Source organism: Ovis aries, chromosome 2, assembly GCF_016772045.2.
Source record: "Ovis aries strain OAR_USU_Benz2616 breed Rambouillet chromosome 2, ARS-UI_Ramb_v3.0, whole genome shotgun sequence".
Lineage (NCBI taxonomy): Eukaryota > Metazoa > Chordata > Mammalia > Artiodactyla > Bovidae > Ovis > Ovis aries.
Window position 1 is genome coordinate 211,991,833 of NC_056055.1, and position 27,921 is coordinate 212,019,753.

At 35.7% G+C, this 27,921-nt stretch overlaps 1 protein-coding gene across 7 annotated transcripts; it reads right to left on the reverse strand.

The window, feature by feature from the left end:
* Positions 1–636: 636 nt before the first annotated feature.
* MYL1 (myosin light chain 1) lies at positions 637–27,921 on the reverse strand. Of its 7 annotated transcripts, none has more exons than XM_004004891.6 (7): positions 27,658–27,921; positions 14,722–14,749; positions 9,774–9,917; positions 6,288–6,461; positions 5,758–5,835; positions 3,859–3,901; positions 637–3,030 (listed from the first exon to the last, which is right to left on the reverse strand). In XM_004004891.6, the coding sequence occupies exons 1-6, from the start codon at positions 27,781–27,783 to the stop codon at positions 3,873–3,875; spliced, it is 579 nt and encodes a 192-aa protein (XP_004004940.1). In that variant the 5' UTR covers positions 27,784–27,921; the 3' UTR covers positions 637–3,030; positions 3,859–3,872. The 7 variants fall into 7 exon arrangements, with proteins under 7 accessions (XP_004004940.1, XP_004004941.1, XP_060266375.1 ...); XM_004004892.6 differs by lacking the exon at positions 14,722–14,749 and adding an exon at positions 15,004–15,028 and having other exon boundaries at positions 15,804–27,921; XM_060410392.1 differs by lacking the exons at positions 14,722–14,749; positions 27,658–27,921 and adding exons at positions 15,004–15,028; positions 15,804–15,873 and having other exon boundaries at positions 637–3,901.

The window sequence follows — 27,921 nt, forward strand, 5'->3', positions numbered from 1 at the left end:
AGAAGTGGCATGCTCTATTTCTGTGTAGATTCCTTGACTCTGGAGGAGAATCAGACTGTGAGGTCTACAGTGTGAGGTAGAGGACGTGGCAACATTGGCTAGGGTGGTTCCGCCTCTCAGTGTCACGGTAAAAGCAGACTCCGGCCAGTCACAGTGTAGGAGCTGGCACATGAAGGACAAAGTAGGGTAGAGCTAGTACTTTTTCCTACCATAAATTAATGAATAATCAAAAAAAAATGTATCTTGATATGAAGTTTCCAGAAAAATTCTCAGCAGATGTTTTAAACCCCATCATCCTTCCTTTTGCACTGTCTCTCCTTAGCCTGGGGCTCACTCACCAAACTGTAAAATTGAGATCATTGTTTGAATTATTCCATCATTTTGCTCTTCCTTGGTTTCAAGAGAGTATAACTCTTTAATTTGGATTCCAGAAACTTGCTGTTTAATCACTTTGTCTTTTGGACTTGGTTTGTTAACTAAATCTTTGGATTCATAATTTTTCTCTTGACTTAGAATTTAAAGGAAGATATTTTTCCTTTACTCTTTTAAGTTTCAAGGTATATTTGCCACTGTGGAAAAAAAACATGTAAATCCAGTTAGAGAAAAAAGATGTCAAGAGTTATTTTGGATACAATGTTGCTTGAGAAAAATTAAATTTTATTTCTCTAATTTGACAATCATTGTTTATTTCATTCATAAAGGAGAAAAATTAAGTTCTGTGTGCTGTTTTAAATATACTTTAAGGCAAAAAATTAACACAGAATATTATATGACATTAATATATGTCAGGAAGGTAACTTGAACATAGTTAAAAAACAAACGTGAAAATATTTGCTTTGCTGTGCAGGCTTTTCAAGTTATTTTTAACAAATGAGGAATTAAACACCTGTCACTTTTGCCAGCTGGTGTGAATGTTAAAAATTGCTGTCACTCTCTTGCCTGCTATTCTATTTTGCACCTGCTACAACTTGAGTCATGGGCATCTCACACATGGTAATTTAATAAGGATAGGTCCCATGACAGTGTATTCAATATTATCCCATGGGGAGTTAAAGCAGTTTTATAAGGTCTTGAGGGTAAAATATTAAATATCAAGCTTGAGAACTAAATATTCAGTGCCTTGTGGACATCACATTTTTTCTGAAAGTCATTAAAGGAGTGTCCAAGATGAGAAATTTAGCCACATGTTCCAAAACAAAAACGAGCCTTTTAGGATTGGGTTTTTTGTACCAATTGACTTCTCTACATACTGACTGTTGTAATTTTTAAAAACACATTTTATTTCCTGATGTAACAACACAAATAGGAATGTGTACTGAGAGCTGATTCGTTCAGTATGTATTCATGAGTCACAGAGGGCTATTTTAATTAATTAAAATGAGATACAATTAAAAAATTCAGTTCTGCAGTCACACTTGCCACATTTCAAGTTCTCAGTCACCAGATGTGGCTGGCTAGTGGTTACCATATGAGACAATATAGATAGAGATTTCCATTTTTACTGAAGTTTCTATGGGATAGTGCTGTGTTAAATTTCCAATTTCTGGTCTTAGGCTAACTTGACCTTAAAGATCTTGAGGCCATAGTAAATTCTCCTTCGAAAAATGATTGCAATGTCCCAACCTTATCTTGGCTACAGAGACTTAGGCCAAATTTAAAGCTGATGGCTACTGAAATCTGAGTGACCTTTGCTAAATAAAGGAGCATGATGACCTGAAGTGCCTGACATCAGGACAAAGCCATTCTAGCTTCCAAAAATGTATAGACAGGCAGGTACTTTTCAGAGATTTTAAAATCCCATATATTTTAGAGATATCTCTTTAGAGAGTGGGAGAAGTATTTATCATTTCATCTCTTCTAAATATCCAGCTACTAACTTGCAAATTCTGCTTCTATTCTTAAAATAAAAAAGTGATAGGATGTGATAGGATGAAGTAAGTTTACACTGTGAATTTATCTATCAGCTGATCTTACTATTCAGAGCATGTGTTAAAAGATGAAATCAAGATTTTGGGACATGGACATACAAAGTAGGAGAGAGGATATTAATAGATAAGAGTCTTGAGTAAGAGTGTCATTCCCAGAGAGGTTTTTTTTAAAGTGACAGCTGAAAGGTCACTTTAAATTTTATCCTTGAAGACATTCAGTGAGACAGATCAAGAGCTTATTACAATTTTCCAATAGGCCAGATTGTCACTAGAAGTGAAATAGTTCAAGCTATGTATACGATGATTTACACAAAGCTGAAGAAACGTGCTTTCTCTTAAATTGCCTGGATGTTATTGTTTAGTTGCCGAGTCATGTCTGACTCTTTTGAGACCCCATAGATTGTAGCCTGCCAGGCTCCTCTGTCCGTGGGATTTCCGAGGCAAGAATACTGGAGTGGGTTGCCACTTCCTTCTCCAGGGTACCTTCCCAACCCAGGGACTGAATCCACATCTACTGCTTGCCACATGGATTCTTTACCACTGTGCCACCTGGGAAGGCCAAATCGTGTGTATAATTTATATTAAACTATCTCTATCTGAATTTCCTCGGTTTTCTATTTTGCTTTTTCAATAATATATGATTATCATTATTATTTAGTTATTGCTCTATAGACTGTAATTATTCTCTTAAAATTTTATAATTCATCAACATTAAGAAAAGAACTGGGATTTTGAAAAATTAGTTTCTCTAAGCAGGAAGATAACAATGCAATGCAAAATGAACATTCCAGACTGACCAAAATTATTTATTGATTTATTATTTTAAGGATGTTCTTTGACCCATGGTAGAAAATAAAGAGCAGGGCTTGGATCTGAGATTGTCAGTATTTCACCATTCTTGTCTAGATCAGCAGACACTTACTTTGTGTGGTATGAATATAATTCAGAGAGAAACATAAAAGGTATAAAAATTCAGGGAGTCCTTCAGTTTAGAATAGTACAAATTGTTTTGTTTTTCTAAATGATGGTAAACAGATTTGGACAGTTAGTCATGGGTGTTCTTAAAATAAGGTTCAGCCAGTCTTCATAAACAATGCTTGATCTATAAAGAAAAAGGGAAAAAAAGTTAGATGTTGATTGCATCTTTTCAGAAAGAAAATGGGGAAGGAAATAATGTAAAGTGAAAAAGAAGGAAAAAGCACAAAATGAACCATAAGTTCCAAGCGATGGCATTTCCTTGCTGCACAAACCTGGTTTCAAGTGCTATACTTTGGACTGTGATAATATGCTTTTCTAGAGCAATAATTATTAAAAACTACTTTAATACAGTTTAGAGTTATTCAAAGAACCTAGGATAAAACTTAGCTTTTACTGTTCTTATGTTCCAATTAAATCAATTAATTACACTCTAGTTTCTTGACTCTCCACTGCATATAGTACAGATTAAGATATGGTCTATTTGTTGTTGTTTAGCTTCTAAGTTGCTTCTGACTCCTTTGTGACTTCATGGACTATAACCTGCCTGGCTCCTGTGCCCATGGGATTTTCCAGGTAAGAATTCTGGAGCATGTTGCCATTTCATTTTCTACAGAATCTTCCTGACTCAGGGATTGAATCCATATCTCCTGCATTGGCAGATGGGTTCTTTACTGCTGAGCCACCAGGGAAGCCTTGATACGGTCTATAAATGGAAGCAAAAACCTCAAAAGTTTTTGCTTGTACACTTATACAAAAATAATCTATTTCTAAATAACCCATCTCAAGGAGTTATATAACTCATTAATATTAATATAATATTAATCATATTAATGTGTTCTGGTTAATATGAATAATTATTTATTCTAACTATTAATAACTAATATGAATAACTCTTTACATTAAATACAATGTTGAGAAAGCCTTATATATTAAAGAGGGAACAGATAGATACCTTGAGAGCTCCATTTAGTTAGACATGATGTGCTTGACAAAAGCTGTAGGGATAAATACAGTTTAGAGTTAGAAAAGAGTTAAATTAAATAAAAGAACAGTATGGTAAGTTAACTTAATTCTAATTATTCTTAGCTGTAACTCTAGAGTTTATTTAAACTCTGTATAGCCCACTATTAATACTAGATTTATGGCTTTTCCCCTGATTTTATAAATTTAGCTTTTTAAGTGTTACATTCACATGGTTAAATGTTTTTCTTGAAAGTATGAAAGAGTTTATAACAAAAAATGTTCCTCACCACTGTCTCCTAGCTATCTAGTTCCTTTTTATAGCTAAGCTGGTGGAGTTATTACGCTTGCTTAGCAAGCATACAGGAGTGGGTAAGCCTTTTCCTTTCTTCAGGGGGTCTTCACAATCCAGGGATCGAACCCAGGTCTCCCACATTGCAGGCAGATTTTTTGCCATCTAAACCACAAGGGAAGCCCCCCCCCCACCAGATACAAATATACATTATATAATTATTTTTACACAAATGGTGGCAGTTCTACAAACCCTTTTGCTCTTATTTTTCTCACTGCATAATGTACTGTCTTAGAAATATTACCATAACCATAAATAAGGCTGTCCTTGTTGTTTTTTAGAGCTGTGGGGAATGTCATTGTGTAGATGTACCAAAATCTATTTGATACATTCTATATTGTTGGACATTGTTCTTTGTTGTCGTTGTTTAGTTGCTAATTGTGTCTGACTCTTTGTGACCCTATGGACAGTTGCCTGCCAAGCTCTTTTGTTCATGGAATTCTCCAGGCAAGAAAACTGGGTTACTATTTCCTTCTCCAGGTGACCTTCCCACTATGGCAGTAACTGAATGTAAAATGTTGTTTATAGAAAAAAGTAAAGTTTAACCAAGATTGTCAGTGTAGATATGCTTAGCTGAGTATTTTCTTTTTCTCCTATCCTTTCCTGTCCTCTTCTCTTCTCTCTTTTCCATTTCTTTTCCCTCCCTTCTTCTCCCCTCTGTGTTTCTTTTCTTACTTTATCCAAGTTATTAGACTTTGTAAGTCCATATTGACATCAAAGCTATCAACATACTTTATTGAGATGTGGTGAGATTAGTCTTTTTGGGAGAGTGGATAAGTTTCTCAGTTTTATTGCAACATTTCAAATTTACAAGTTATATCATGCAGTTTTATCTTGTATCTTTATTTTGGGTGGTGCATTGCTTTTCAGACCCTCTGGGTGAAGCTGCTGTAAACTGGTGGCAGGAAATAGATAATTGGATACTATGAGATAAATTTCATTTAAGAAAGAACACCAGATAAGAAGGACTAAATTTTAGCACCAGCCTTGCTATTAATTATGTGACCTTCACTAAGTAGCTAAACATCTTCAGCACTCGGATTCTTCATTTTCATCACTGCTTGCTGCAAAGGATTTTGTGATATCTTCAGTTGTAATATTAAAGAATTAATATTACATTTAATATTAAAATTTATTCTGATACAAATGCTGTTTTACAGAGGTGTCGTGAAGATCTAGTAAGATGGCTGATTCATGTTGATATATGGCAGAAACCAATACAATCTTGTAAAGCAATTTTCCTCCAATTAAAAATTTAAAAAAAAATTTAAAAAGATCTAATAAAAAAGTAAAAACACATTTTAATCTGTATAACAGTGCACAAAAATGTTAAAACCCACTGAAATAACATTTATGTATATAGTCAGATCCTTACAAGATATCTTTTTAGGGTTATTGTGTAATTGGTTGATAATAAATAACATGTGTATGCTCAATAAGAGAGTAGAGAAAAATAAGTTGTTTTAAACTCAAAAGGCATCCGCCATCACCCCAATCAGTTCAGAGTTGCTGTAACCACCAGAGCACATGAAATTATACCTTCATAGTTGATGCAGCCGTTGGAGTCTTCCTGACCTGCCATCAGGGCTTCCACTTCTTCTTCTTTCATCTTTTCACCTGATGAAACATAACTCTTTGTTCAAGAAGAAAGCCAGAGAATATTCTCAAAATTACACCATAAGTGATGAGATTTGGACTCCTGGAGACCTCTTGTAGGATAGACACCAAGACTCCTGTTCCTTTGGCAGGAAGTTTGCCAATAAATTGTTTTTGAATAAATGAATTAAATGCACATTATACCTGATCATCCACACTCTATCCGGTAAGAACTACAATGCCATATGTTACTTATTCATAACCAATAATTCAAGTTATTAAGACTATTTCCCCCAAATAAACTCACTGACATTGAGGCTAATTGAAATGGTCATTAACTTTTGACTATTCCTTTTCATTTTCCCTTTTTAGTCTTTCCCCCTACTTATTTTGGTTATAACATGATTCCCCTCAGTCATGCTCCTTCCTACATACTCTATCCTATTAAGTCCACTGAAATGAATTTTTCTTACCTAGTGTGGCTAGAACATGACGAAGTTCAGCACCCATGACAGTGCCATTGCCTTCCTTGTCGAAGACACGCAGACCCTCAACAAAGTCTTCATAAGTGCCCTGGTCCTTGTTGTTGGAAATAGCTTGCAACATGGGCAGAAATTGTTCAAACTCAATTTTCTTGGCATTCATCTCTGAAAGAAATTGCAATTTGGAGAGTTATCAGCTATCATAAAATGTTACCACTAAGTTACAAATTAAGCTTGAATGTTCATTCTGAATCATCAGAAAGATCTTCATACAGCTTAAATTTCAGTTGGCAAATGGCTGCTGACAGAAAGTTTGTAACAGAGAATAGCATGACCTCTGGAGTTCTAGTGCTTGAGCTTTTATCCTTAATTCACCATTTACAAATACGTGGTCATGGGCAAGTTTCTTAACCTCTTTGTGCCTCAAATTTTTAATCTTTCAAAAGAAATACTTTGTAGTGCTATGTGAACATTAAATGAGGTAATAATGCACAGTCTATTATAGTACCTGGGACAAACTGAGTGCTTGATCAGTGTCAACTACTATTTTATTAGTATTGTCAATTAATAAATACTATAAATACTAGGGAAGCAATATAGAAATATACTGATAACAAACCTATTGGCATATAAATATAGCAAAACTAGCTGAACTTTAATATGTATTCCACCATTGTTTGAGCTTTTGCAGAGCTTTCAATTTCTTTAAATTTTAATTTTAAAAAAAGAAGCCTATGAGAAGAATGTGCATGTTAAATACTTTGTGATCTCCTGACTTTGTGGTTTTAGAAGTCTGGAGATGATAAGAATTTCTTTAGTAACCTTCTGACAAGGTAAATGGTATTCATAGCAAAAGTATGAAACAGACTAATCAGATGTACACAAATAGATAAAGTTATGTACCCATAAAACAAAATTGCATTTACCAGTCTTTCCTTATAGTGTAGAAATCTAGTACATTGAGAAAATTAAATTTGAATGCTAAATAAATGAACATTTATTTAATAATTCCATTAAAGACAGAAGTTTGATAAGTTAGAAAATGGCAGTTAATGATTCATAAAAAAATTCTAGAGGAGAACATAGGCAAAACACTCTCCGACATAAATCACAGCAGGATCCTCTATGATCCACCTCCCAGAATACTGGAAATAAAAGCAAAAATAAACAAATGGGATCTAATTAAAATTAAAAGCTTTTAATTATGTATAAAATTAAAAGCTTCTGCACAACAAAGGAAAATATAAGCAAGGTGAAAAGACGGCTTTCTGAATGGGAGAGAATAATAGCAAATGAAGCAACTGACAAACAACTAATCTCAAAAATATACAAGCAACTTATGCAGCTCGATTCCAGAAAAATAAATGACCCAATCAAAAAATGGGCCAAAGAACTAAATAGACATTTCTCCAAAGATGACATACGGATGGCTAATAAACACATGAAAAGATGCTCAACATCACTCATTATTAGAGAAATGCAAATCAAAACCACAATGAGGTACCACTTCACACCAGTCAGAATGGCTGCGATCCAAAAATCTGCAAGCAATAAATGCTGGAGAGGGTGTGGAGAAAAGGGAACCCTCCTACACTGTTGGTGGGAATGCAAACTAGTACAGCCACTATGGAGAACAGTGTGGAGATTCCTTAAAAAATTGCAAATAGAACTACCTTATGACCCAGCAATCCCACTGCTGGGCATACACACCAAGGAAACCAGAATTGAAAGAGACAAATGCACCCCAGTGTTCATCGCAGCACCGTTTATAATAGCCAGGACATGGAAACAACCTAGATGCCCATCAGCAGATGAATGGATAAGCAAGCTGTGGTACATATACACAATGGAGTATTACTCAGCCATTAAAAAGAATACATTTGAATCAGTTCTGATGAGATGGATGAAACTGCAGCCGATTATACAGAGTGAAGTAAGCCAGAAAGAAAAACACCAATACAGTATACTAACACATATATATGGAATTTAGAAAGATGGCAATGATGACCCTGTATGCAAGACAGCAAAAGAGACACAGATGTGTATAACGGACTTTTGGACTCAGAGGGAGAGGGAGGGGGTGGGATGATTCGGGAGAATGGCATTGTAACATGTATACTATCATGTAAGAAATGAATCGCCAGTCTATGTCCGACGCAGGATACAGCATGCTTGGGGCTCGTGCACGGTGATGACCCAGAGAGATGTTATGGGGAGGGGAGGTGGGAGGGGGGTTCATGTTTGGGAACGCATGTACACCCGTGGTTGATTCATGTCAATGTATGGCAAAACCAATACAGTATTGTAAAGTAAAATAAAGTAAAAATAAAAATTAAAACAAACAAAGAAACAAACAACAACAACAAAAAAAACAACAACAAAAAAGGCATTCCCTTAGTTTATGCTTTAACGTTGTCAGGTACCTCTCCTTCATAGCATATTTAGAGTTTGTGCAAATATATGAAAAGAGGCCTGAAATAGTGTTCAGTGAATGGTCATGTTTTGGGAGGATCGAATTTTTGCTTTCAATGTGGCTTTTTCTTTTATAAGCACTATAATTTTAATAAAATTAATGGCATGAAAAATAAAAGAAAAAGAAAATGGCAGTTAAGAATGAATTTGGCTAACTGAGCTCTCACTTTATCTGATATTCTCAGCTACTTTTTGAATAAGTTATGTGGACATTTTTGTCCAAAGGAACTATAATTTGAGGAAAATTCCGGCAGACTGATTTAGAGGTAGTTTTTTTTCTTAATCAAATATTTTTCTTTTGTAACAAAGGAACATACTCTTTTCTAGAAAAAAGAGATTGCCTTCCCAGCGTTATTCTCCATACAGTAAAGATAAACTGAGATATCTACTTGAAAAAAAACTTCAGTTTTGTCTCTTCTGTTTTGTTCAGAGTGGTATTTCCCAACAGACTATTATACTTTGCCATGAACCATGGGATTAGAAAAAATTTCCTTGTTGTTGACTAATGACTAGATTACCCTACCCAGCAATTACCTCTGCAGTTTTGCCACTTACATATTTCAGTAGCTTTTGCCTTAGGATTTTCCTTGGGCAACCAAATGCAGGTTTTGGCTTAAGATTTTTAATTCTTTCTAGAATTTTTCTTAAGGTGTCATCTGTCTATTCTTAATTAAGATAGCCAAGTTTCTTTTAAGATGGTCACAGAAGCAGGGTATATTTAGATAGCATGATGATGATGATATTAGCATTAGGTATTGTTTCCTTTCATTAACACGAAATTATGCTTATGAATTCTCAAAGGAAGGTTAATATATCTTATGGAGGAAAAAACTGAGACTAGATAGCCAAGAAACACTGTTACCATCAGGAGTAAATTAAATCCTATTCTATGGAACTTGTTTCTCAATAACCTTCTCTCTCTTATACATACACACACTCCCACGCATGCACACACTCCCACGCATGCACACACACTCCCAGCTTCTTGGAAAAACATGTGGTTACCTTCATTGCTGGGGTTTCCCATCACCTTCTTGACCTCTGCATTGGTGGGATTTGTGCCCAGAGCCCGAAGGACATCACCAACCTGACTTAAGGTGATCTTGCCATCACCTGTTCTGTCGTACAGGAGAAATGCCTCCTTGAATTCTGCAAGAAGCAAGAAACATTTGGTTGCTTTTTTTCTGCCTCAAACTTATAAAGGAACCCAAATGTCATCAAGGATCCAGTTCAAACTCTCCTCTATTTTATAACTTTTGCCAGTATCTTAAGTTGCTATCTTTGAAATTTCCTTTTTCTGAGTTCAATGTCAACCCTCTTTTGACATTTCTTTTTGGGACTGTTTTAAGCTGCTCCTGCTAAGTCACTTCAGTCGTGTCCGACTCTGTGCGACCCCATCGATGGCAGCCCACCAGGCTCCACCATCCCTGGTATTCTCCAGGCAAGAACACTGGAGTGGGCTGCCACTTCCTTCTCCAATGCATGAAAGCGAAAAGTGAAAGTGAAGTCCCTCAGTCATGTCTGACTCTTCACGACCCCATGGACTGCAGCCTACCAGGCTCCTCTGTCCACTGGATTTTCCAGGCAGGAGTACTAGAGTGGGTTGCCAGTGCCTTCTCCGTATTTTAAAGCAGCATTTCTAATTTCAAGTCATATTTTCAGTTCAGTTCAGTTCAGTTGCTCAGTCGTGTCCGACTCTTTGTGAACCCATGAATTACAGCACGCCAGGCCTCCCTGTCCATCACCAACTCCCGGAGTTCACTCAAACTCACGTCCTTCGAGTCGGTGATGCCATCCAGCCATCTCATCCTCGGTTGTCCCCTTCTCCTCCTGCCCCCAATCCCTCCCAGCATCAGAGTCTTTTCCAATGAGTCAACTCTTCGCGTGAGGTGGCCAAAGTACTGGAGTTTCAGCTTTAGCATCATTCCTTCCAAAGAACACCCAGGACTGATCTCCTTTAGAATGGACTGGTTGGATCTCCTTGCAGTCCAATTATTAGATATGGAAATTGAGAATCCTCACCATATTTGTTCATATCGCCTTCATCTGCCTTGGAAACAGGACTGGGTTAAGAAATTCTGATGCCTGGAGAAATCTTAAGAATTCCTCATAAAACCCCTCATATAATTAACAAAGTTAATAAAATTTCAAGAAAACAAACATTCAATTTGGGTTGTGTCATGTTAGGTTAACCCAAACTTCTCAAGTTATATAGAAAAACTTCTCTTGAGGTACAAACTTCCTAGACTCTCTTCTTAACTAATTTTCTTCAGGAGTAACTTCATTTTTCAGGAAAATTTTAGAAAGATGACACAAATCTCTAAGTTCTCTGGTGTCCTTTAACCATCGATGCATGACTTTAAGAGGCTCCTAGAGTTGGACACGATGGAAGCGACGTAGCAGCAGCAGCAGCAGCAGTGTAACAGAGTCAGAAGGAAGCATATTTATTTGAATCTATTGTTATAGTGATTGCTTTAAACTTTACATTTTTCAGGTATGACATATGATAACATGTTGCTATATTAGTTTTATTATACAGATACATATTTTAATTTAAAATTTTGTGAAGATAATTGTAGATTCACATGCAATTTTATGAAATACAAAGAGATCTCTTAAATACTCTGTCTGGGGGAAATAGCATTTCCCTCAATAGTAGCATTTTTTCAAAATTATAGTATATGATATATATATACACTATATATATATGTATATGATCATAACCAGAATATTCACATAACCAGAATATTCACATTGATAGAGTCCACATATTTTACTTAGATTTCCCTAGTTGTACTTGTATTCATGGGTGTATGTAAGTACGCATTTTAAAAGTGTCTGTTTTTATAACAGTCACTCTGTTGATTGTGTGCATGTGTGCTAAGTCACTTCAGTCTTGTCCAACTCTTTGTGACCCTATGGACTGTAACCCACCAGGATCCTCTGTCAGAGGGATTCTCTAAGCAAGAATACTGGAGTGGGTTGCCTTGCCGTCCTCCAGGGAATCTTCCCCACACAGGGATTGAACCCACATTCTTTATGTCTCCTGCACTAACAGGCGAGTTCTTTTTTTTTTTTTTTTGTTACCACTAGTGCCACCTGGAAAGCCCCATTCTATGGCTTACTCGCCCTAAATTTGGTAACTTTCCTTTGATAGAATTGGTTTTGCCTTTCAGGATTACATTAACCCAGAATTAAGAAGTGTACACCAAAAAACAGAAAGATGTGCTACTATGGATTTAGGAGCAAATAAAGACATTTTAATTGAAACTACAAAGCTAAATTGAATCACTTTTCCTGGCAAACCTAAAAGTACTGGTGGTGATCTCTTGGAGTTTAATACCAACACTTAAAAACTCATTTGTGAATGAGCTGGTAGAAGTGAAAGCCTTCCTTTTAGGCCATTAGTGGCCTCAGATCAAGAGATACTATCTAGCTAGATGACTCAGAAAAATATCTTAACTATGCTTTTATCCTCTAATCCAAGACTACTAGACATTGAATTCACAATCAACTATAGATAATGTTACCACTCTTTGCTGAAACGTCCCCCTCAAATTCTATTCAAATTGACATCACAGATAATTTCCCTTACCTAAAAGACATGCTCTAGGTCCTGTGGGGTCATTAGTCAAATACAGTTTTTCATCTTTCTAAGGGAATTGTGAAACTGAACTGCTCTTATTACTGGCTCCAGGCTTTCAAGCAGATTGCTCAGAGGGCTCCCTATTACACTGGTCAGATGCTGATATAGAAATAGGGTTTTATGGGCTGTAATGGAATCTCTTTGACAGTAACACTTTTGTTGATTTAAAGGCCAAGAACAGAAAGATATTGCTCTTCTTACTCCAGATTTTTAAAGCTTAGTTATTCCCTTGAAGAGTCTAAAACATGGGTTAGCCAATGACTACAGGCTGGCCACCTCTTTTTGTAAATAAAGTTTGATTGGAATATAGTCATTCCCATTCATTGATGTATTGTCTATGACTTTTCATACCTCAGGGACAGAACTGAGTTGTCTCCACAGAGACTGTAGTGCCAACAAAGGCTTAGCTATTTACTATTTAGCCCTCTAGGAAAAATTTGCCAGCCCCTAGTCTAGAACAACACTGTTCTAGGATTTTTTGTGATGATTGAAATGTTCTGTATCCAGGCTTCCCAAAAAGGTAGTAGTAATGAGCTGCCCATGGCTTTTGAGCATTAAAATATGACTAGTGCAAAGCAGAAAGTAGACTTTTAAATGCATTTATTTTTACTTAATTACATGTTAAATTTAAAAAGCCTCATGCGGCTAGTGGCAACTTTTCTGGATGGCACAGGCCTTAACACCTTTAGAATGCTATAATTTTCTGGTGTTCCTGTCTTTACTCCAAACTTGTGATACATTCAAATAGAGCAGCCGTGAGAAAAGCTAATCGTTGAAGAAGGAAGCAAACAAAGTATGCCTTTATTTATTTCCTAAAATATAAGTTTTCCTTTTAATTTAAAGGTCGCTCAAAGGGTTTTTAAGGCTTCTGTTTCTTGGTTCTACCGTAGTTTGGCAGTCATAATGACACTGTAAGTTAGATATTTGAGAGGACTGGATATAGTACCAGATATTGTAGAAGCATCATTAGTCAAAATAGATTAAAAGTCAAGCAAACCATAGCAGAATTACCAACTGCTTTCAAAGAAAAACTAGTCCTTTTAGTACTAGGCAAATGATCTTGAGCTGAGTCATCAAATCATCTAATTTGTCTACATGAAGGCATTGACCATGAAGTAGATATAAATGAGTCTGCTATGGCAAACATCCTTTTATTTTCTTTCCTTTTTTGAAATATTTTAACTGATGTCCAAATGTGAGGTATTCTTGACACTCAAGAAAAAGCTGAAAAATGTTGACTCCTTTAGGTATAGCATGGAGTATAATTATAATTATATTCTTATGAATATCTTCACAATTATTTTTATATTATATATAAATATATAATATACACATACTTATTTTTATGACCAATATTTGTACAATATTATATAACTAAAATTTTATTATTTTATTCCATTCTTTCTATAGATGTATTGTTGTCTCAATTTATCTAAGTATGTGACTTTTTTCCATTAAACATTTTGTCCTACACTTTCCAGTAAAAAAACAAGATTCATAGGCCATGGGATCTCTTAGATCTAAAGACCTGAAGAAGAAACAATGAAAGTGTTAGTGAAACTATTCAGATTCTTTTGAATCTCTTTGAGCTTAAAGTCTTGCAATTAGAAATTGTTTCTATGAAACAAATTCCTAATTAATTCAGCTAGTTTTGATTTTGATGCTATCATTATTTTTTTTGATCTTTAAGTCAGTCTCAACATCCCTCTGGGAGTCTGTCCTGCATCTCTAAAGATGGACTAGGAAATGTCTAAGTTTCCTTCCACAGTTTTTTTTTTTTTTAAATAAATCATTTCCCCCTCTATCTCTGAGTGTACTTTTCCCCCTAAACCCACTTCACCCTCTATTTCTCTCAACTCACTGTGGTGCCTATTGAAATCATGTGTATTTGGTAACTGGGTAGTATTATTATCAATTTTATTTTCTAAAGTGAACAATTTAGATCTGCCAAATTTCTGTTTAGGTATTTGATTAACAAATCAGCCATCCAAGATCCACATCCTTTTGGGGGGTATATGTATAGTATTACCTACTATATCAAATTAGTTCTATTTAGAAATCAGTGAACACAAGGAATTATTTTGTACTGTTTAGCTTTTGTTTGCTTAAACCTTTGATTACTGATTATAAATGAAGGGTTCATGCTGAGAGAATTTATATTTAGAGGGATTGAGAGCATTTATATTTAGAGTGACAGCACGAGTGGGGATAATTAGAAAGAGCTAATCTCATCTCAAGGGAGTTGGTTTTCTCACATGCCATCTTTATGAGTGTGCACATATTAACAACTATATCGTTTAAACTTACCATCCTGCTGTTGCTTAGAGAACTCGATCTGTTAGAAAGAAATTAACCACAAAGAATATTTTAACCAAACAAAAATGTCCTGATTTTATAAATGTATCCAAGCTCATTCCCTGAGTAATCGTCAAAGTAAGCTCAAAAGGTATGCCTACTTTTCAGAGTTCAGGCATAGCTTGGATACTCACAGTCTGAGCCACACAGTAACATGCCTTGGAGATGAGTATTATTTCAGAAACTGAGCAGTGCTTTGCCTACCTCTGAAGTAGAGAAGCTCAATTCACTTACCAGCAATCTGCTCAGCACTGAAGGACTGCAATGGCGAGAGAGAGGAAGAAAGAAAGAAACAACTAGTACTCTTTCAAATGCATTGACAGAAGGGAGTGCTCTCTGTTCTGAGGTTTTTAGGAAGCCGTGTAGGTGTCAGAGAATAAGAAGTTTGCCTTAGGATACTTTTGAATCTAGGAAAAATAAAAAGCTATTGCAAAACATAGTTAGGGAATATCTCTCTGTATCTTAACCCATGAGTCAATAATTTAACAAATATTAAATCAAATTCTTCCTGGAACAATATCATAGTCTGAGGTGCATTTAAGATATGTCTAGTATAGATATACTATATTAAGAACTACAGACACACTGCATTAAAAAGATCACTTGAAGTCTTTCTTCTATTTAACCAGCATGTTTTACTCAATGCATCAAAAGTAGTTTATTTAATTTTAGTCATCAGCATCATTGGATTGTTTTTTTAAGGTGCAATATTTTGCTATAATTGCAGGTTTCCCCCCTAAATTTAGATATAATAAACCTTATGAGATATAGAAAGTTGGTGAAGCATAAAGTACTTCTTTTGCAAGTAAGATGTATTTCTCTAGTTGGCATAATAATTGAATTAATTAATTAATTGAATTAATCTTGAATTAATTAATTAATCTTGAATTAATCTTGTCTATCCTCAACACACCTAGATAAAAACCAAAAGTAGATTCTACAGACTCACACTGAGCATGTTCTCTCCTCAGTTTCATTCCTATCTACTATCACATCTGTCTATAAATTACAAATAGTTTTCTCATAGGACCCACCATGGTGGAGCTGCTGGGCTGCAGACAGTGGCGAAGCTGAAGAGTGAGTTGAGGGCCGCTCCAGTCCCGTGGGTCCTCCCTTGCTGAGGCTGCCTTTTATTTCTGGAGAAGCTGTGACCTCACAGCTAGCATCAGGTTCCCGAGAGAAGTAGCCACTCCTCTTGGAGGGTTTTTTAACTTTCTTAGGGCAAAGGGAAGGAGAGATCTGTACCCTGAGGTCTATTTTTAGGAAATCAGAACCTAAGAGTGGATGGCCATGGTGAGACCAATGCCTATCAGTACTTTTATGGTCTTTATTCCTGAGACAGTCTCTTGGAGCGTCTTCCCTGAAGAAGATTCTTATTTGTTCAGTGGCAGAGGGGCTTAGACTTTCTCGAAAGACTCCACCTGACCTCTTCTCTTAGTGAATTATGGACTTTGCAAGCTTTAAGTCAGCAGTGTGTGTATAAATGGAACTTACTGGATGGGACTGGTTTGGGGTTTCAAATGGCAACTGCTATAGAAGGAAGAGCCTCTGGAGCTCTGTCCTCTGTGGTAAAGTTCAGAGGACTTGAAAGGGACACACACATTCCATGTGCTTCTTAAGGTCCTACCAAGTGAAAATCTGGTCAGTTTGTGAAATCGCCAACTAAAGACCATTCTTTTGCACATTGTACTCTCAGAAGTATAGAATTCATTTAAGCCAGGTATGGTTTTAATCTCCATTTTTAGTATTCTTCCTTAGCATTCTTACCTTAGGGGTAGGTATTAGATTCCTTCCTTGTTCTCTTTAGGAGAAGGAAATGGCAACCCACTCCAGTATTCTTGCCTGGAAAATTCCATGGACAGAGGAGCCTGGCAGGCCACAGTCCATGGGGTCGCAGAGAGCTGGACTCAGCTGAATAACTGAGCACACACTCTTCCCTTTATGGTGGCTGACTAGTCATATTTTTTGAATTTATGAAATTCCTCTAGGAGGGAAAGCTGATGGGCCATTTTGTATTTTTTTCCTCTCATTCTATACATATTCTTTTAAAATTTATAAACGTTGCTTACTTTCTTACTAGAACATGCTGTTTCCCTTCCTGTCATGTCAAACACTTTGTGACTCAGTCACCAGACTGAGAACCAAAAGAATCCAAAGTGAAGACTGTGAAATGCAAGTTGTAATTTAGAATTTTGAAGGTGTCCATGGGATTGGTATTAAATTTTCATGGCAGCTTATGTGAAAGCAGGTAATTTCCTATTTCCTACACTTCCTAGAATGATATTGGGAAAAGATCAGTCTAGATGCCCACTGAAACTCAGACATGTTTGTCAGTTTTCTATATACTTAAAAGCAGCTCAAAGGCATAACAAACGTTAGAGATAAATTCTAATTTGAGTGCTGTTTTAGCAACTATTTTTAAGAAAATGATCACAAAAAGCATAGTCTCCCTCTGCTAGACAGAGGTATACTTTGCAACTTTCCCCAAGCCATTTGGAAAGAAATCAGCATTTAAATGTATGTCATTCTTTTTTTTTCTTTTTTGTCCAAAGTCTGCAAGTAGTGAAGAAAATCTGATAGAATCTGAATCCCAAAATGAGGCTTGAAAGTATAACTTAAACAGTATTAGAAGCCATATAAACACATTTTCATGAATAGACTGACATTTTGAAAGGTTGTTGGGAAATAGAAGTTAATAAAAAGATTTAAATCCTTTGAATCATTAGGGGAAAATGAAAGACAGGGACCAAGGTGGGAATTTGTCACCTTCGATAACTGTAATTGGAGTCTCGTGACTTTTGATGCACAAATCAAAGCCATTACAGCATACCATCTTTCTCTGTTTTAGTTTTAGGTATTGAGTCATTGCATTTGAATCGCCCTATGATCAGCATTGAGAACTGTTGTATTCTTTATTAAATCGTCAAAGTTCCCCTATATCATACTCGTCATATACCCTACATAATGCTCATTTTCTTTTTTTCAGATAGAAAAATGAGTCCTTGAATACATATAAAATACAATGTGTGTAAAATCTGTCATGTAAACTGGAAAGTCAATTTAATAGCTGTATTTATGTTATAAACAAGTTATTCATAGCCACTTGCATACTAATAAAAGTTTATTATTTATTAAAATACAATGGAGGCAGTTATTACACTACTTCACTTTAGTTTTTAATTCATATATTTATCACATAAAGAATAAGAGTTTGATTTTTTTAATGCTTATTGAAAGAAGAAAACATTTTTAAAAGTTATCGATAATGCTAGAGAAGGCTACAGTCTAGTCTAGTCTAGAGAATAAATTGTAGTTTAGAAGTCAAAAGACCTAGACACTGGCCTCATAGAATAAATGGAAGATGATGATATTTATTCTCTGGTACACTTTACACTTTGACAAATGGTAAACACTTTCACTTGTATCTCCTCCTGGGTGTTATAATGATGGAGTAATCAACCCTTTGCACAAAGGCATGATATGGATACAAAATGTCAGTTGATTTTGGACTCGGTTTGCTATACGGCATCATTTTATTTTGAAAATTAGATATAAGTCTCTTCTGTCTGGAATGTTCTCCTGTCATCTCTGTTTCTTGGAAATTAATTATCCTTCAAAACCCTTGAAAGAACCTTTTCTATTTGTCTAACTCCTTTCTTCCACGTCAGTATGTTTAACCTTCCTGATTGTAAACTTCTGGGGAGCACAGGCTGCTACTGGAGACCCATTCCCTTGGCCCATGATGTGAAGAGTGTGAGCCAACCGCTCCCTCCTGGAGTGCTGCCCCTGCCTTATTCTTAGATCGTGTCCCCCATGATCCTATACAATACCTTGTCAGCATTAGATACTCAACAGAATTTTCGTTAAATTAAAATCTTTAGAACAGGGACTTCCCAGGCGGCACTAGTGGTAAAGAATCTGCCTGCCAATGCAGGAGACCTAGGTTCGATTCCTGGGTCAGGGGAAGATCCCCTGGAGAAGAAAACAGCAACCCACTCCAGTATTCTTGCCTGGAGAATCCTATGGACAGAGGAGACTGGCCAGCTACAGTCCATGGGGTCGCAGAGTCAGACACGACTGAAGCGACTTAGCACATAGCACAGCACAGAACAGGTGTACAGTAAGCTCCTCCTTCAAACATGTTTCCTCCTCTAGAATATTATCTTCCTGGAGGGGAGAGACTGTGTCAGTTCCTTTAAAGAGCTTATATTCTAGAGGAAGGGGCACTCATGCACTCATTCTCCTCTGGTACTGCATCTCCAGCACCTAGAACTGCCAGGCACATAGTTAGTAGGCATGCTCATTTAAAATTATTGATATTATGTGCATGTGTGCATGTTAAATCACTTTAATCGTGTTTGACTCTTTGCGACTCTATGGACTGTCAGCTGGCCTGGCTCCTCTGTCCATGGATTCTCCAGGCAAGAATATTGGAGTGGGTTGCCATGCCCTTCTCCAGGGGGTCTTCCTGACCCAGGGAATGAACCCGCATCTCCTGCGTATCCTGCGCTGCAGGCGGATTCCTTTCCGCTGAGCCAAAGGGAAGCCCTTATTGATGTATATGCCCTTATCTTTCCAGAACATATCTTAGATTTTATACAAATGTTATGATCAGGACTTCTAATTGACCACCCCCTATTTTTTTAAAGCTTTTTTTTTTTTTCATTTTAGTCTACATACTAAAATGACTGTTGGTAAAATAACTACATTCCACATTTTTATGATTCATATAGTAAACAGTATTGGATTTAGATATGTAGTAGACAAGATACTGGTACTAAAAAAGATTTTTATTGCAATGTTTTCAGATTGTTTCTTACTTTGAGAAATATTTTTCTAATAGTAATCATGAGGTTTAGTTAACTGATTAAAGACAAGACAAAGCTGCTGGTATATAGAAAGAGTTGATTTATAGGAAAAATATTAACATGCATTTACTCAAACAGGCTGTTGGACTGATATAAGTATAATACGAAGAGCTATAATTAAAGATGATCTGGGAGATATGTGACGTTGAGTGCTGAGGGCTAATGCCCTAAGAAGGAAGATAGACTGTAGTTTTAAAGAGCTCAATCATCACTGCTAGATACAAAGGAGAATGACTGGTGAGGTTAACTAAAGACCTTACTCTAACCGCTTTTCAATCTAGAAAAAGTTGTTGCATGTTCGCTGAGTTAATGCCTGGCAGGGAGAACAAAAACCTGGATGTAAGCAAACCCTAACAAAAACTTAATTATTTTTACTCTAACTTTAGAGTTATGATGAATTATTGTAAAAGGCAGGCAGAAGTACCATTTTGGAACTCTGAGAGTTTTGTACTTCAGAACAGTTCACTTAATTTAATTTATTTTATTGCACTTTTTATTTCAACAAAGGATATATTTAGCTTGGTGACTCTAATATGGTGTAAAAAGGAGAAATTAAGAGCAACGAGAATACAGTACCAGCCTGAGTTGTCTATATAAGATCGAAGAGATGGCTGTATTGGATAAATTGATCCAAACAGAAGAAGAAATGAGTAATTCTGTGCTTAGGATGCCTAAACTAGTCACCTGAATTCACTCACATTAGAGCAAAGGCTGGATTATTAAAACAATACATTTTAGACCTACAGGAATTAACAGAGAAGTTTAAGTGAATTTTAACAAAAATTTTAAAATGTGACCTAAGTCTGCACTTCTTTGGATTTCTCATCAGCTTTCCCATTGTTAATAGTTGATAAACAAATCTAAGATTTCTTGAGTTGCTCCTGTTCTACTTTGTGCATTTGTGCGTAATTTAATTAAAAATCCAAGTTGTGTTTATGTTCTTTCCTTCCTTTTTTTATTTTTAAAATAAGAGCATTAGAATAAAAGTCTTTGTGTATGTATTTTAAGGAATTATAAGTATCTTCTTTTTCCTACTTTTCTGGAGTAGAACTTCCTTTTGTAACAACATGGATATGTGAATATTGACATTATTATTATGGTGATTTCAGGTCTTTTGATAGGGTGGAAAAAGTCCTAGAGGGGTTTGAGGTATTCAAAATTTTGTTCTGGTGCTTCTGTAATGAATCATGTCTTTTGATTAAATAACTTCTCTTATCTGGGTTATCAGTTCAGTTCAGTTACTCAGTTGTGTCTGCTCTCTGCTACCCCATGGACTGCGGCATGCCAGGCTTCCCTGTCCATCACCAACTCCCTGAGCCTACTCAAACTCATGTCCATTGTGTTGGTGATGCCATCCAGCCATTTCATCCTCTGTCATCCCCTTCTCCTCCTGCCTTCAATCTTTCCCAGCATCAGGGTCTTTTCCAATGAGTCAATTCTTTGCCTCAGGTGGCCAAAGTATTGGGACTTCAGCTTCAACATCAGTCCTTCCAATAAATATTCAGAACTGATTTCCTTTAGGATTGACTGGTTGGATCTCCTTGCAGTCCAAGGGACTCTCAAGAGTCTTCTCCAACACCACAGTCCAAAAGCATCAACTCTTCTGCGCTCAGCTTTCTTTATAGTCTAACTCTCACATCAATTATGTGACTACTGGAAAAACCATAGCTTTGACTAGACAGACCTTTGTTGGTAAAGTAATATCTCTGAGTTATAGCTTCCTCAAATAAGAAATATTATTCTGCATGGTTTCTAGGATTGCTTGTGGTTCTATAATGTTTTGAGTTTTTCATCCTTTTCTCAGTAGTATCTACAGCAAGTCGCTTTTTTCCATGGAAAAAAATTGCCTAAAAATTTGATATATTACTTTGAACCAGTTTAGATAAAGAGAAGTTGAGCAAAACAAAATTTTGTAACACTGTTCTAATGAGTGTTTTATATCTTACTTATATCAGAAGATGGTATATCATTGGGTACCTAACTAGGAAAAAGAACCTCACTTGCCACAGTGAAAGGAAGAAAGTCAAGTTGAATAAGATGTAGTTTTGTCTTAAGGAAAAAATTTTCTGCTCTGGCTTCAATCCACTATTATTGATTTATGATCAAGAGGACAAGGGTTGATCATCTATATAATTGACATTTTCACCAGTAGAATTGAAGCCATTACTACTTATATATATTGCAATTTTTGCCTTCCAGATTCTGATTTGGGAGGAGAAACAAACTGTAGAACTTGATATAGGAACAAATTATAGAAGATCTCCTTTTCATACAAAAAGTATTCTAGTATGAAGAGAAGAAGAAAAAAGTGTAGTATCAGCAGACTAAATATAATCCTTGCCACAATTTCCATGAGTCAGATGGTGTTTAATGCTGGGTAATTATGGAAAGGCTTCTAAAGACAACTTGCCAGGGGGTTCATTCGCAGCACTAAAATGTCAAGAGGCTAAATTTGGCACTGTCACTTTGTGGTCTCCTTGTCTTGCAAAAATTTCATTATCTTTAAAATTAAAAGTGCTATTCACTAATTATTGGTAAACATTCCTATTCCTTTCCAAACTGCCTTTACTTTGCAAAGACATTATCTAGTTAAATATTATTTAAAATATAATTTTAGACAGAGTTACAGAATGCCCTTTAATATTTTCTCACTCCACTCCACCTGTTCTCTTCTTTTGCAGGGTAGATGTTTCAAAGTGGAAACTTGATACCAATACTTAGTGATAGTCTCAAATAATTTTTGATTTGCTCCTGAAGTTATAATCATGCCGCAAATGGATGAATATTGCAACTGGTTGACATTCTAGTTGTATTAAAAGGCCAGGGTAAAATAAGACAGATTCTTAAAATTATATGAAGAAAACTTAGAAACAACTTACATCTTCACATATTCCTTCTAATTAGAAATTGACTATATGTCTCCTTTCTCTCTTTCTTTTCCTCAGACTAGTTACGATTTAATCATACATGTGGCATTATGTTCCTTTATATCACCCCAAAGAATATTTGGTTGAGATTTCCAGTTGTTTGTAAACAAAATATAAACCCATACTATTCTTAGAATATTAGTCTAATGGCAAAATTTGCATGTCAGGTTTGACATAAGTTCATGTTTAATTAACCAAAAGCAAAATTATTTTAAAATTCAATAAGTTTCACTACTTTTAACAACATTTAAATATACTTTGGTATAATTTTTTCCAGCTTTATTGAAGTATGATTGACATACAATATTGTATGTTTAACATGTACAACATGATGATTTAACACATGATGATTTTGATGATTACCACAATAAGTTTAGTTGGTTAATATAACCATCATATTGCATAGTTATCTTTTTTGTGGTGAAAACCACATAATTTGCTCTCTTAGCAATTTTCAAGTATACAACATGGCACTGTTAACTATAGTCATTACATTGTATTTTAGATCCTTAGAACTCAGTAATCTTTTAACTGCACGTTTGTACCCTCTGATAATATTCACTCTTTTCTCCCATCCCCACCCCACCCTGGCAATTACCAGTCTACTCTCCTAACAGCATTTTTGATATCCATGTTCCATTTACAACTTTTTACGGGAAGCTGGACCAAAGTGATTAGGGTGTCTTTCTGGGATTCTAATATCTCACCTTCCATCTGTAAATGAGAACACCCAACCTGTCAGCAACATGTGCTAAGATAAGGGAAAGCTGAGGAAAACAGAGCAGTAATGAATTGCCAAGATGAAAGGTCTCAATGAACTAGCTCTGATGGGTGCCAGTAACCCCCTCCTCTGGCTGTAGAGGGCTGTGCAGGGCAGCATGAGAGTCACTCTTACATTGATCACTCTTACCCTCATCTTTAAGAGCAAAAAAGTCTTCTTTTCACATTCTTAGAAACAGCAACTTACCCTTTATAACAGGAGGTAGTTTAGGAAATGGTTAATACAGTTGACTCTGGATTTATCCTGGTAGGTTATCCTAGGTCTATTACATACTTGTTATTTGAAGATGGACTTGACACTGGACCTCATTTAGGCTTGGTTTCTTGCAAAATGTAGCTAAAAACAACCTAAGTGTAATGTTTTGACTATTAAATATTACAATTAGGCACAGAATAAATTCATAATAAATATTGATTATTAAAAGAGCTTTATAATATTCAAACCTTTTCATAAGCTATGAGCTCATTTATTTTTCCAACAATTCTAAGTGGGACTGGGTTTGTGGTTGTTAGTGAAAGTCGCTCAGTCACGTCCGACTCTTTGCAACCCCATGGACTATACTGTCGCATGGACTATACAGTCCATGGAATTCTCCAGGCCAGAATACTGGAGTGGGTAGCCTTTTCCTTCTCCAGGGGATATTCCTAACCCAGGGATTTAACCCAGGTCTCCCGCATTGCAGGTGGATTCTTTACCAGCTGAGCCACAAGGGAAGTCCTAGCTTTGTTAGGGATGAGAAAAAATAACTTATAGATTAACACCAACAATCCTATACCTGGACCAGAACACGTCAGATGTTGCAATGAATACATAATATTTGCCTCCACCGAATACTCATCAGTAAAGAGATACATTTATTGGAAATGTTATATTTCCACCTTACCCATTAAATTGAAAGTTTAAGGCTTCCCAAACACATGGTCAATTGTTGCTGTGAGACTTGTTATTGACGAGTTTCTGTCAATGCATTCTGTACCTTTACAACTTTTTTTAAATGTTGCCCGCAGTATATTGTCAGGGATGACCTGACTGAGTGATGACTACAACAAGAATTAAAATTTAAACAGCACAATGACAGACATATTCAAAATCTCATCACTTCAGAGCAATCCCAACATACCAGCTAAGGCATGCATCATGCAAAAAATTTGCTTAAAGTGAAGATCTTTTAAAATCTAGGCAATTGATCATCTCATTGCTTATCTACTTCTGTTATTTCATTTGGTTGTAGTTTTGGGTGACAGGGGTTAAATCTTGTTTGTATTTGCAGCTAAACTCATGGTGGGTTTTACTTCCTACATTTGCAATTTTGCCAGGCAATGTTCTACAGTATCACTCTCTGAAAGCAAAGAGTGCTTAGAACCACCCAGGACAATAGCTTTAATGCTCAGATATCAGCATAGCTGATGTTTGAAAAGGATACTCATAAAAAATCCATCAGGCAAGGGCATATCAGGTAAGCCATCCCTCAGAAAATATCAAAGGTTTAATGTCAGAACAACAAAAGAAATGTCCTAAACAAATAACCAATAATGCAGGAAATAGGTTGGAAAACACATTTAAGAAACTGATAAAACCAGTTCATATTGTTCATAGTTCATGGAGAGTCAAATATATGGCTAGTAACATAACTGGGATAGTACTGAGGGATTAAATATTATGATTGCTGTGATTACACTACACAAAGATAGTTCCACTTAAACTTCAGCCCTAATCAAAGTATAAGGAACAGCTAGAGTTCTAATCTTATATGATTTATGAAAGACTGTAAAATCCAATTAAGTCTTTTTCCCTTTATCGAGTTTTCAGGAAGTTAATGAACGCATATAATAGCTCTATTAATTTCTTTAAAGTCCATTTTCTCTGCTTGAAAAAAGTTTATAACTTATATGAGGTAATATATTTAGAAATATCATTGAGTGATTAAAAAATCATAATATGAAATGTTTTAATGCACATCTTAATTAGCCTTCTTACCTACTGGGATGAAATTAGATTTTATAAATTTCTCAAGTTGCATCACATTCTTTGGCTATGTTATCATATGTATAAATATGTTCTGATTTCATAGTGTTGAATACATATCATTAAAGCCATTTAAATTCTTTTACAAAAATATATTTCAATTCTGTTTTATTCTTTTTTCTCTTTCTGTTAAGAATGAGCTCTCTGAATAAAAGATAATGTTTCTTCTAGATTCATTTAACGTCCCTTTTCAGTTTGTGTCCCTTATTAAAATCCATCACCTCTCTCATTCTACAATGAAATAGTGAAGATGGAGTATATCCTATCCTTACAGAGACTCTCTAGGAGAAATTCCTTCTTTTTGTGTGTGTGTGCTAGCTCACAGTAGCATTAATTCAAGATACAGATGAAAGGATAAACCAGTTTTCAAGATACAGAAAAGCATCACTTCTCTGCTACAAAGAAGCAATCAGTTTAATTTTTGGATTTAAAAAATGATTCCTTTCTTGTCTTGTCTTGGAGACTTTTACCTGCCAAACTAAAATTTTATTTACTTACTTATTCTTACACAGTTCCTTGGGGAAGAAAATTAATGCCTGTTTTCATTAGTGGGATACTTCATTTTCTCCTTAAGAAGGCACATTTTTTTCCTTTCCAAATGCTTGGAGTCCCAGATACAAAAGGGTGATATTGTCTTATAAATCACGATAAATATAAAGAGGAATCACTTTGACAGTGATTCATATCTTTAGTATTAATATAAAATGGAGAGTCAAAGAATAGAGGCAGTCGAAATTATTGTAGTATCTGTAATCTTGCTTATTGCACAATGTAATCAGTGTGCATGTATAAGATACATTAACCAGTATTGCTAGAGATGAAAAATTTGATTTTCTCCTAATGAACTGTATGCATACAGTTCTCAAGATAGAAAAACATTTATTGGAAGATATAACATTCATTTCTTCTCCTAAGTGGATATTCATTAAGAATAGTTCCTAACCAATACTAGATTCTATAATGAACTTTTTTCAAATATGACTTCAGTGACTTACAAACTCAAGATAAAATATCTACGATGATCTACTTCTACTTTGAAATATAAAATTTCATGTTTAACTGTACTATTGTAAAAATTTTAAATATATTTACTTAATGTTATCACATACATCTAAGGGTAATCTAATTCAATATTTTTGTCAAAATATTTTAAATATCTACAATTATACTAAAATAGTCAATGAATTATTTTTTTATAGGTTAGCTTGATTGTTGCAACTAAACAACATATTAAATACTAACAAGGATTAAGTTAGCAAAATTCAGATTTATTAAGCACAGAACTGTTGGCTTCAGTGAAATGATCACCTCCTAGGCACTTCAGCTACTAGTTTTCCATATAAGGCAGGGTTCCTTTGATGAAGATTTTCAAACTGTCATTTGGACCAATCAGAGCCCAGTGAATGAAGAGACAGTGCACATTTGATAGGTCATATTACTGAGAAGTAACAGGCACATCCATAGCATCATTTTTCCAAAAGCCGATAACCCTTCAGCAGTCGAGAACTTTGATCACAGCAAAACGTTGACACAAAAATCAATCACATTCTCCTTAGTTCAAGATCAGTATGCAAGGAAGAGCTCAAAGACAGAAGCTCAAAGCCATATAACTAACAAGTTTTACAATATTGGTGGTGGGGGAGGTTAGTTTCATTTAGAAGCAACTCACATTTTGAATTAAATGCTGTATATAAATAAGCAAGATGACAGTTATAGTCACTGAAACACTTGAGTGCATAGTTATCTGCACTGAGATCTCATTTAGTGTTGTATCAAATTTTATTAAGCAAAGCTGAAGGGGGAATTAACTTGAGTTGCAAAAATCTCTTTTTCAGATGAAATACAGCAGCTGTCATATACATCTAGGACAACTGGGTCATCAGCTGTTTTTAAACTTTTGGAAACAAGTAGGGACTAAAACTCTCTTTTTAATGTAGCTTTAAGGAAGAGTTTCAGTTTCCAGAGATTTTATTAAAAAAAAAAGAAACCATTGGTTTAAATGTTTGTAAAACATAGACTTTGACAATTGAGGGAAAAAAAGAAACAGAAAACAAAGAGTACAGCAAACACAGGTTTCAAATATAATGCCATACTCGTAATAATTTTGCTGAAATTGTATGCTGCAGTTTTAAGTTTTTTAAAATCAGGATTCTCCTCTACCCAGATCTATCAGTTTGCTTAGTAATTCCATTCCTCTCCATGAAAAACATGCCCCCTCTGCAAGTCCCTAGTGTTCCCCATTGTTAAGAGATGTTTCAGTGACCAAACAATTTGCCCTTTTTGTTACCTTGATGGCAGAGAGGTCAATCTTTTCTTCTTTGGGTGGGGCAGGTGCAGGTGCAGGTGCTGGGGCAGGGGCCGGGGCGGGGGCAGCAGCAGCAGCAGGTTTCTTTACGTCCTTCTTTGGTGCCATTTTGTTTAAAAGGATGGGTTAAAAAAAAATGAGAGAGAAGGAGCACCTCCAAAAGAACCTGTCAAAGTGATTCTTGGAAGAGGAGTGGTGGTTCGGTTGATCCACAGCCCAGTGTCTTGCAGGTGGACCCAGAGTGTT

Coding starts and splice junctions, on each gene's coding strand:
- MYL1 (XM_060410388.1), bottom strand. CDS start 27,783: ATGGCACCAAAGAAGGACGTAAAGAAACCTGCTGCTGCTGCTGCCCCC. Junction 14,750..27,657: donor TTGACCTCTCTGCCATCAAG/GTAACAAAAAGG, acceptor TCTTTCTAACAG/ATCGAGTTCTCTAAGCAACA. Junction 5,836..6,287: donor TCATGTTCTAGCCACACTAG/GTAAGAAAAATT, acceptor ATGTTTCATCAG/GTGAAAAGATGAAAGAAGAA.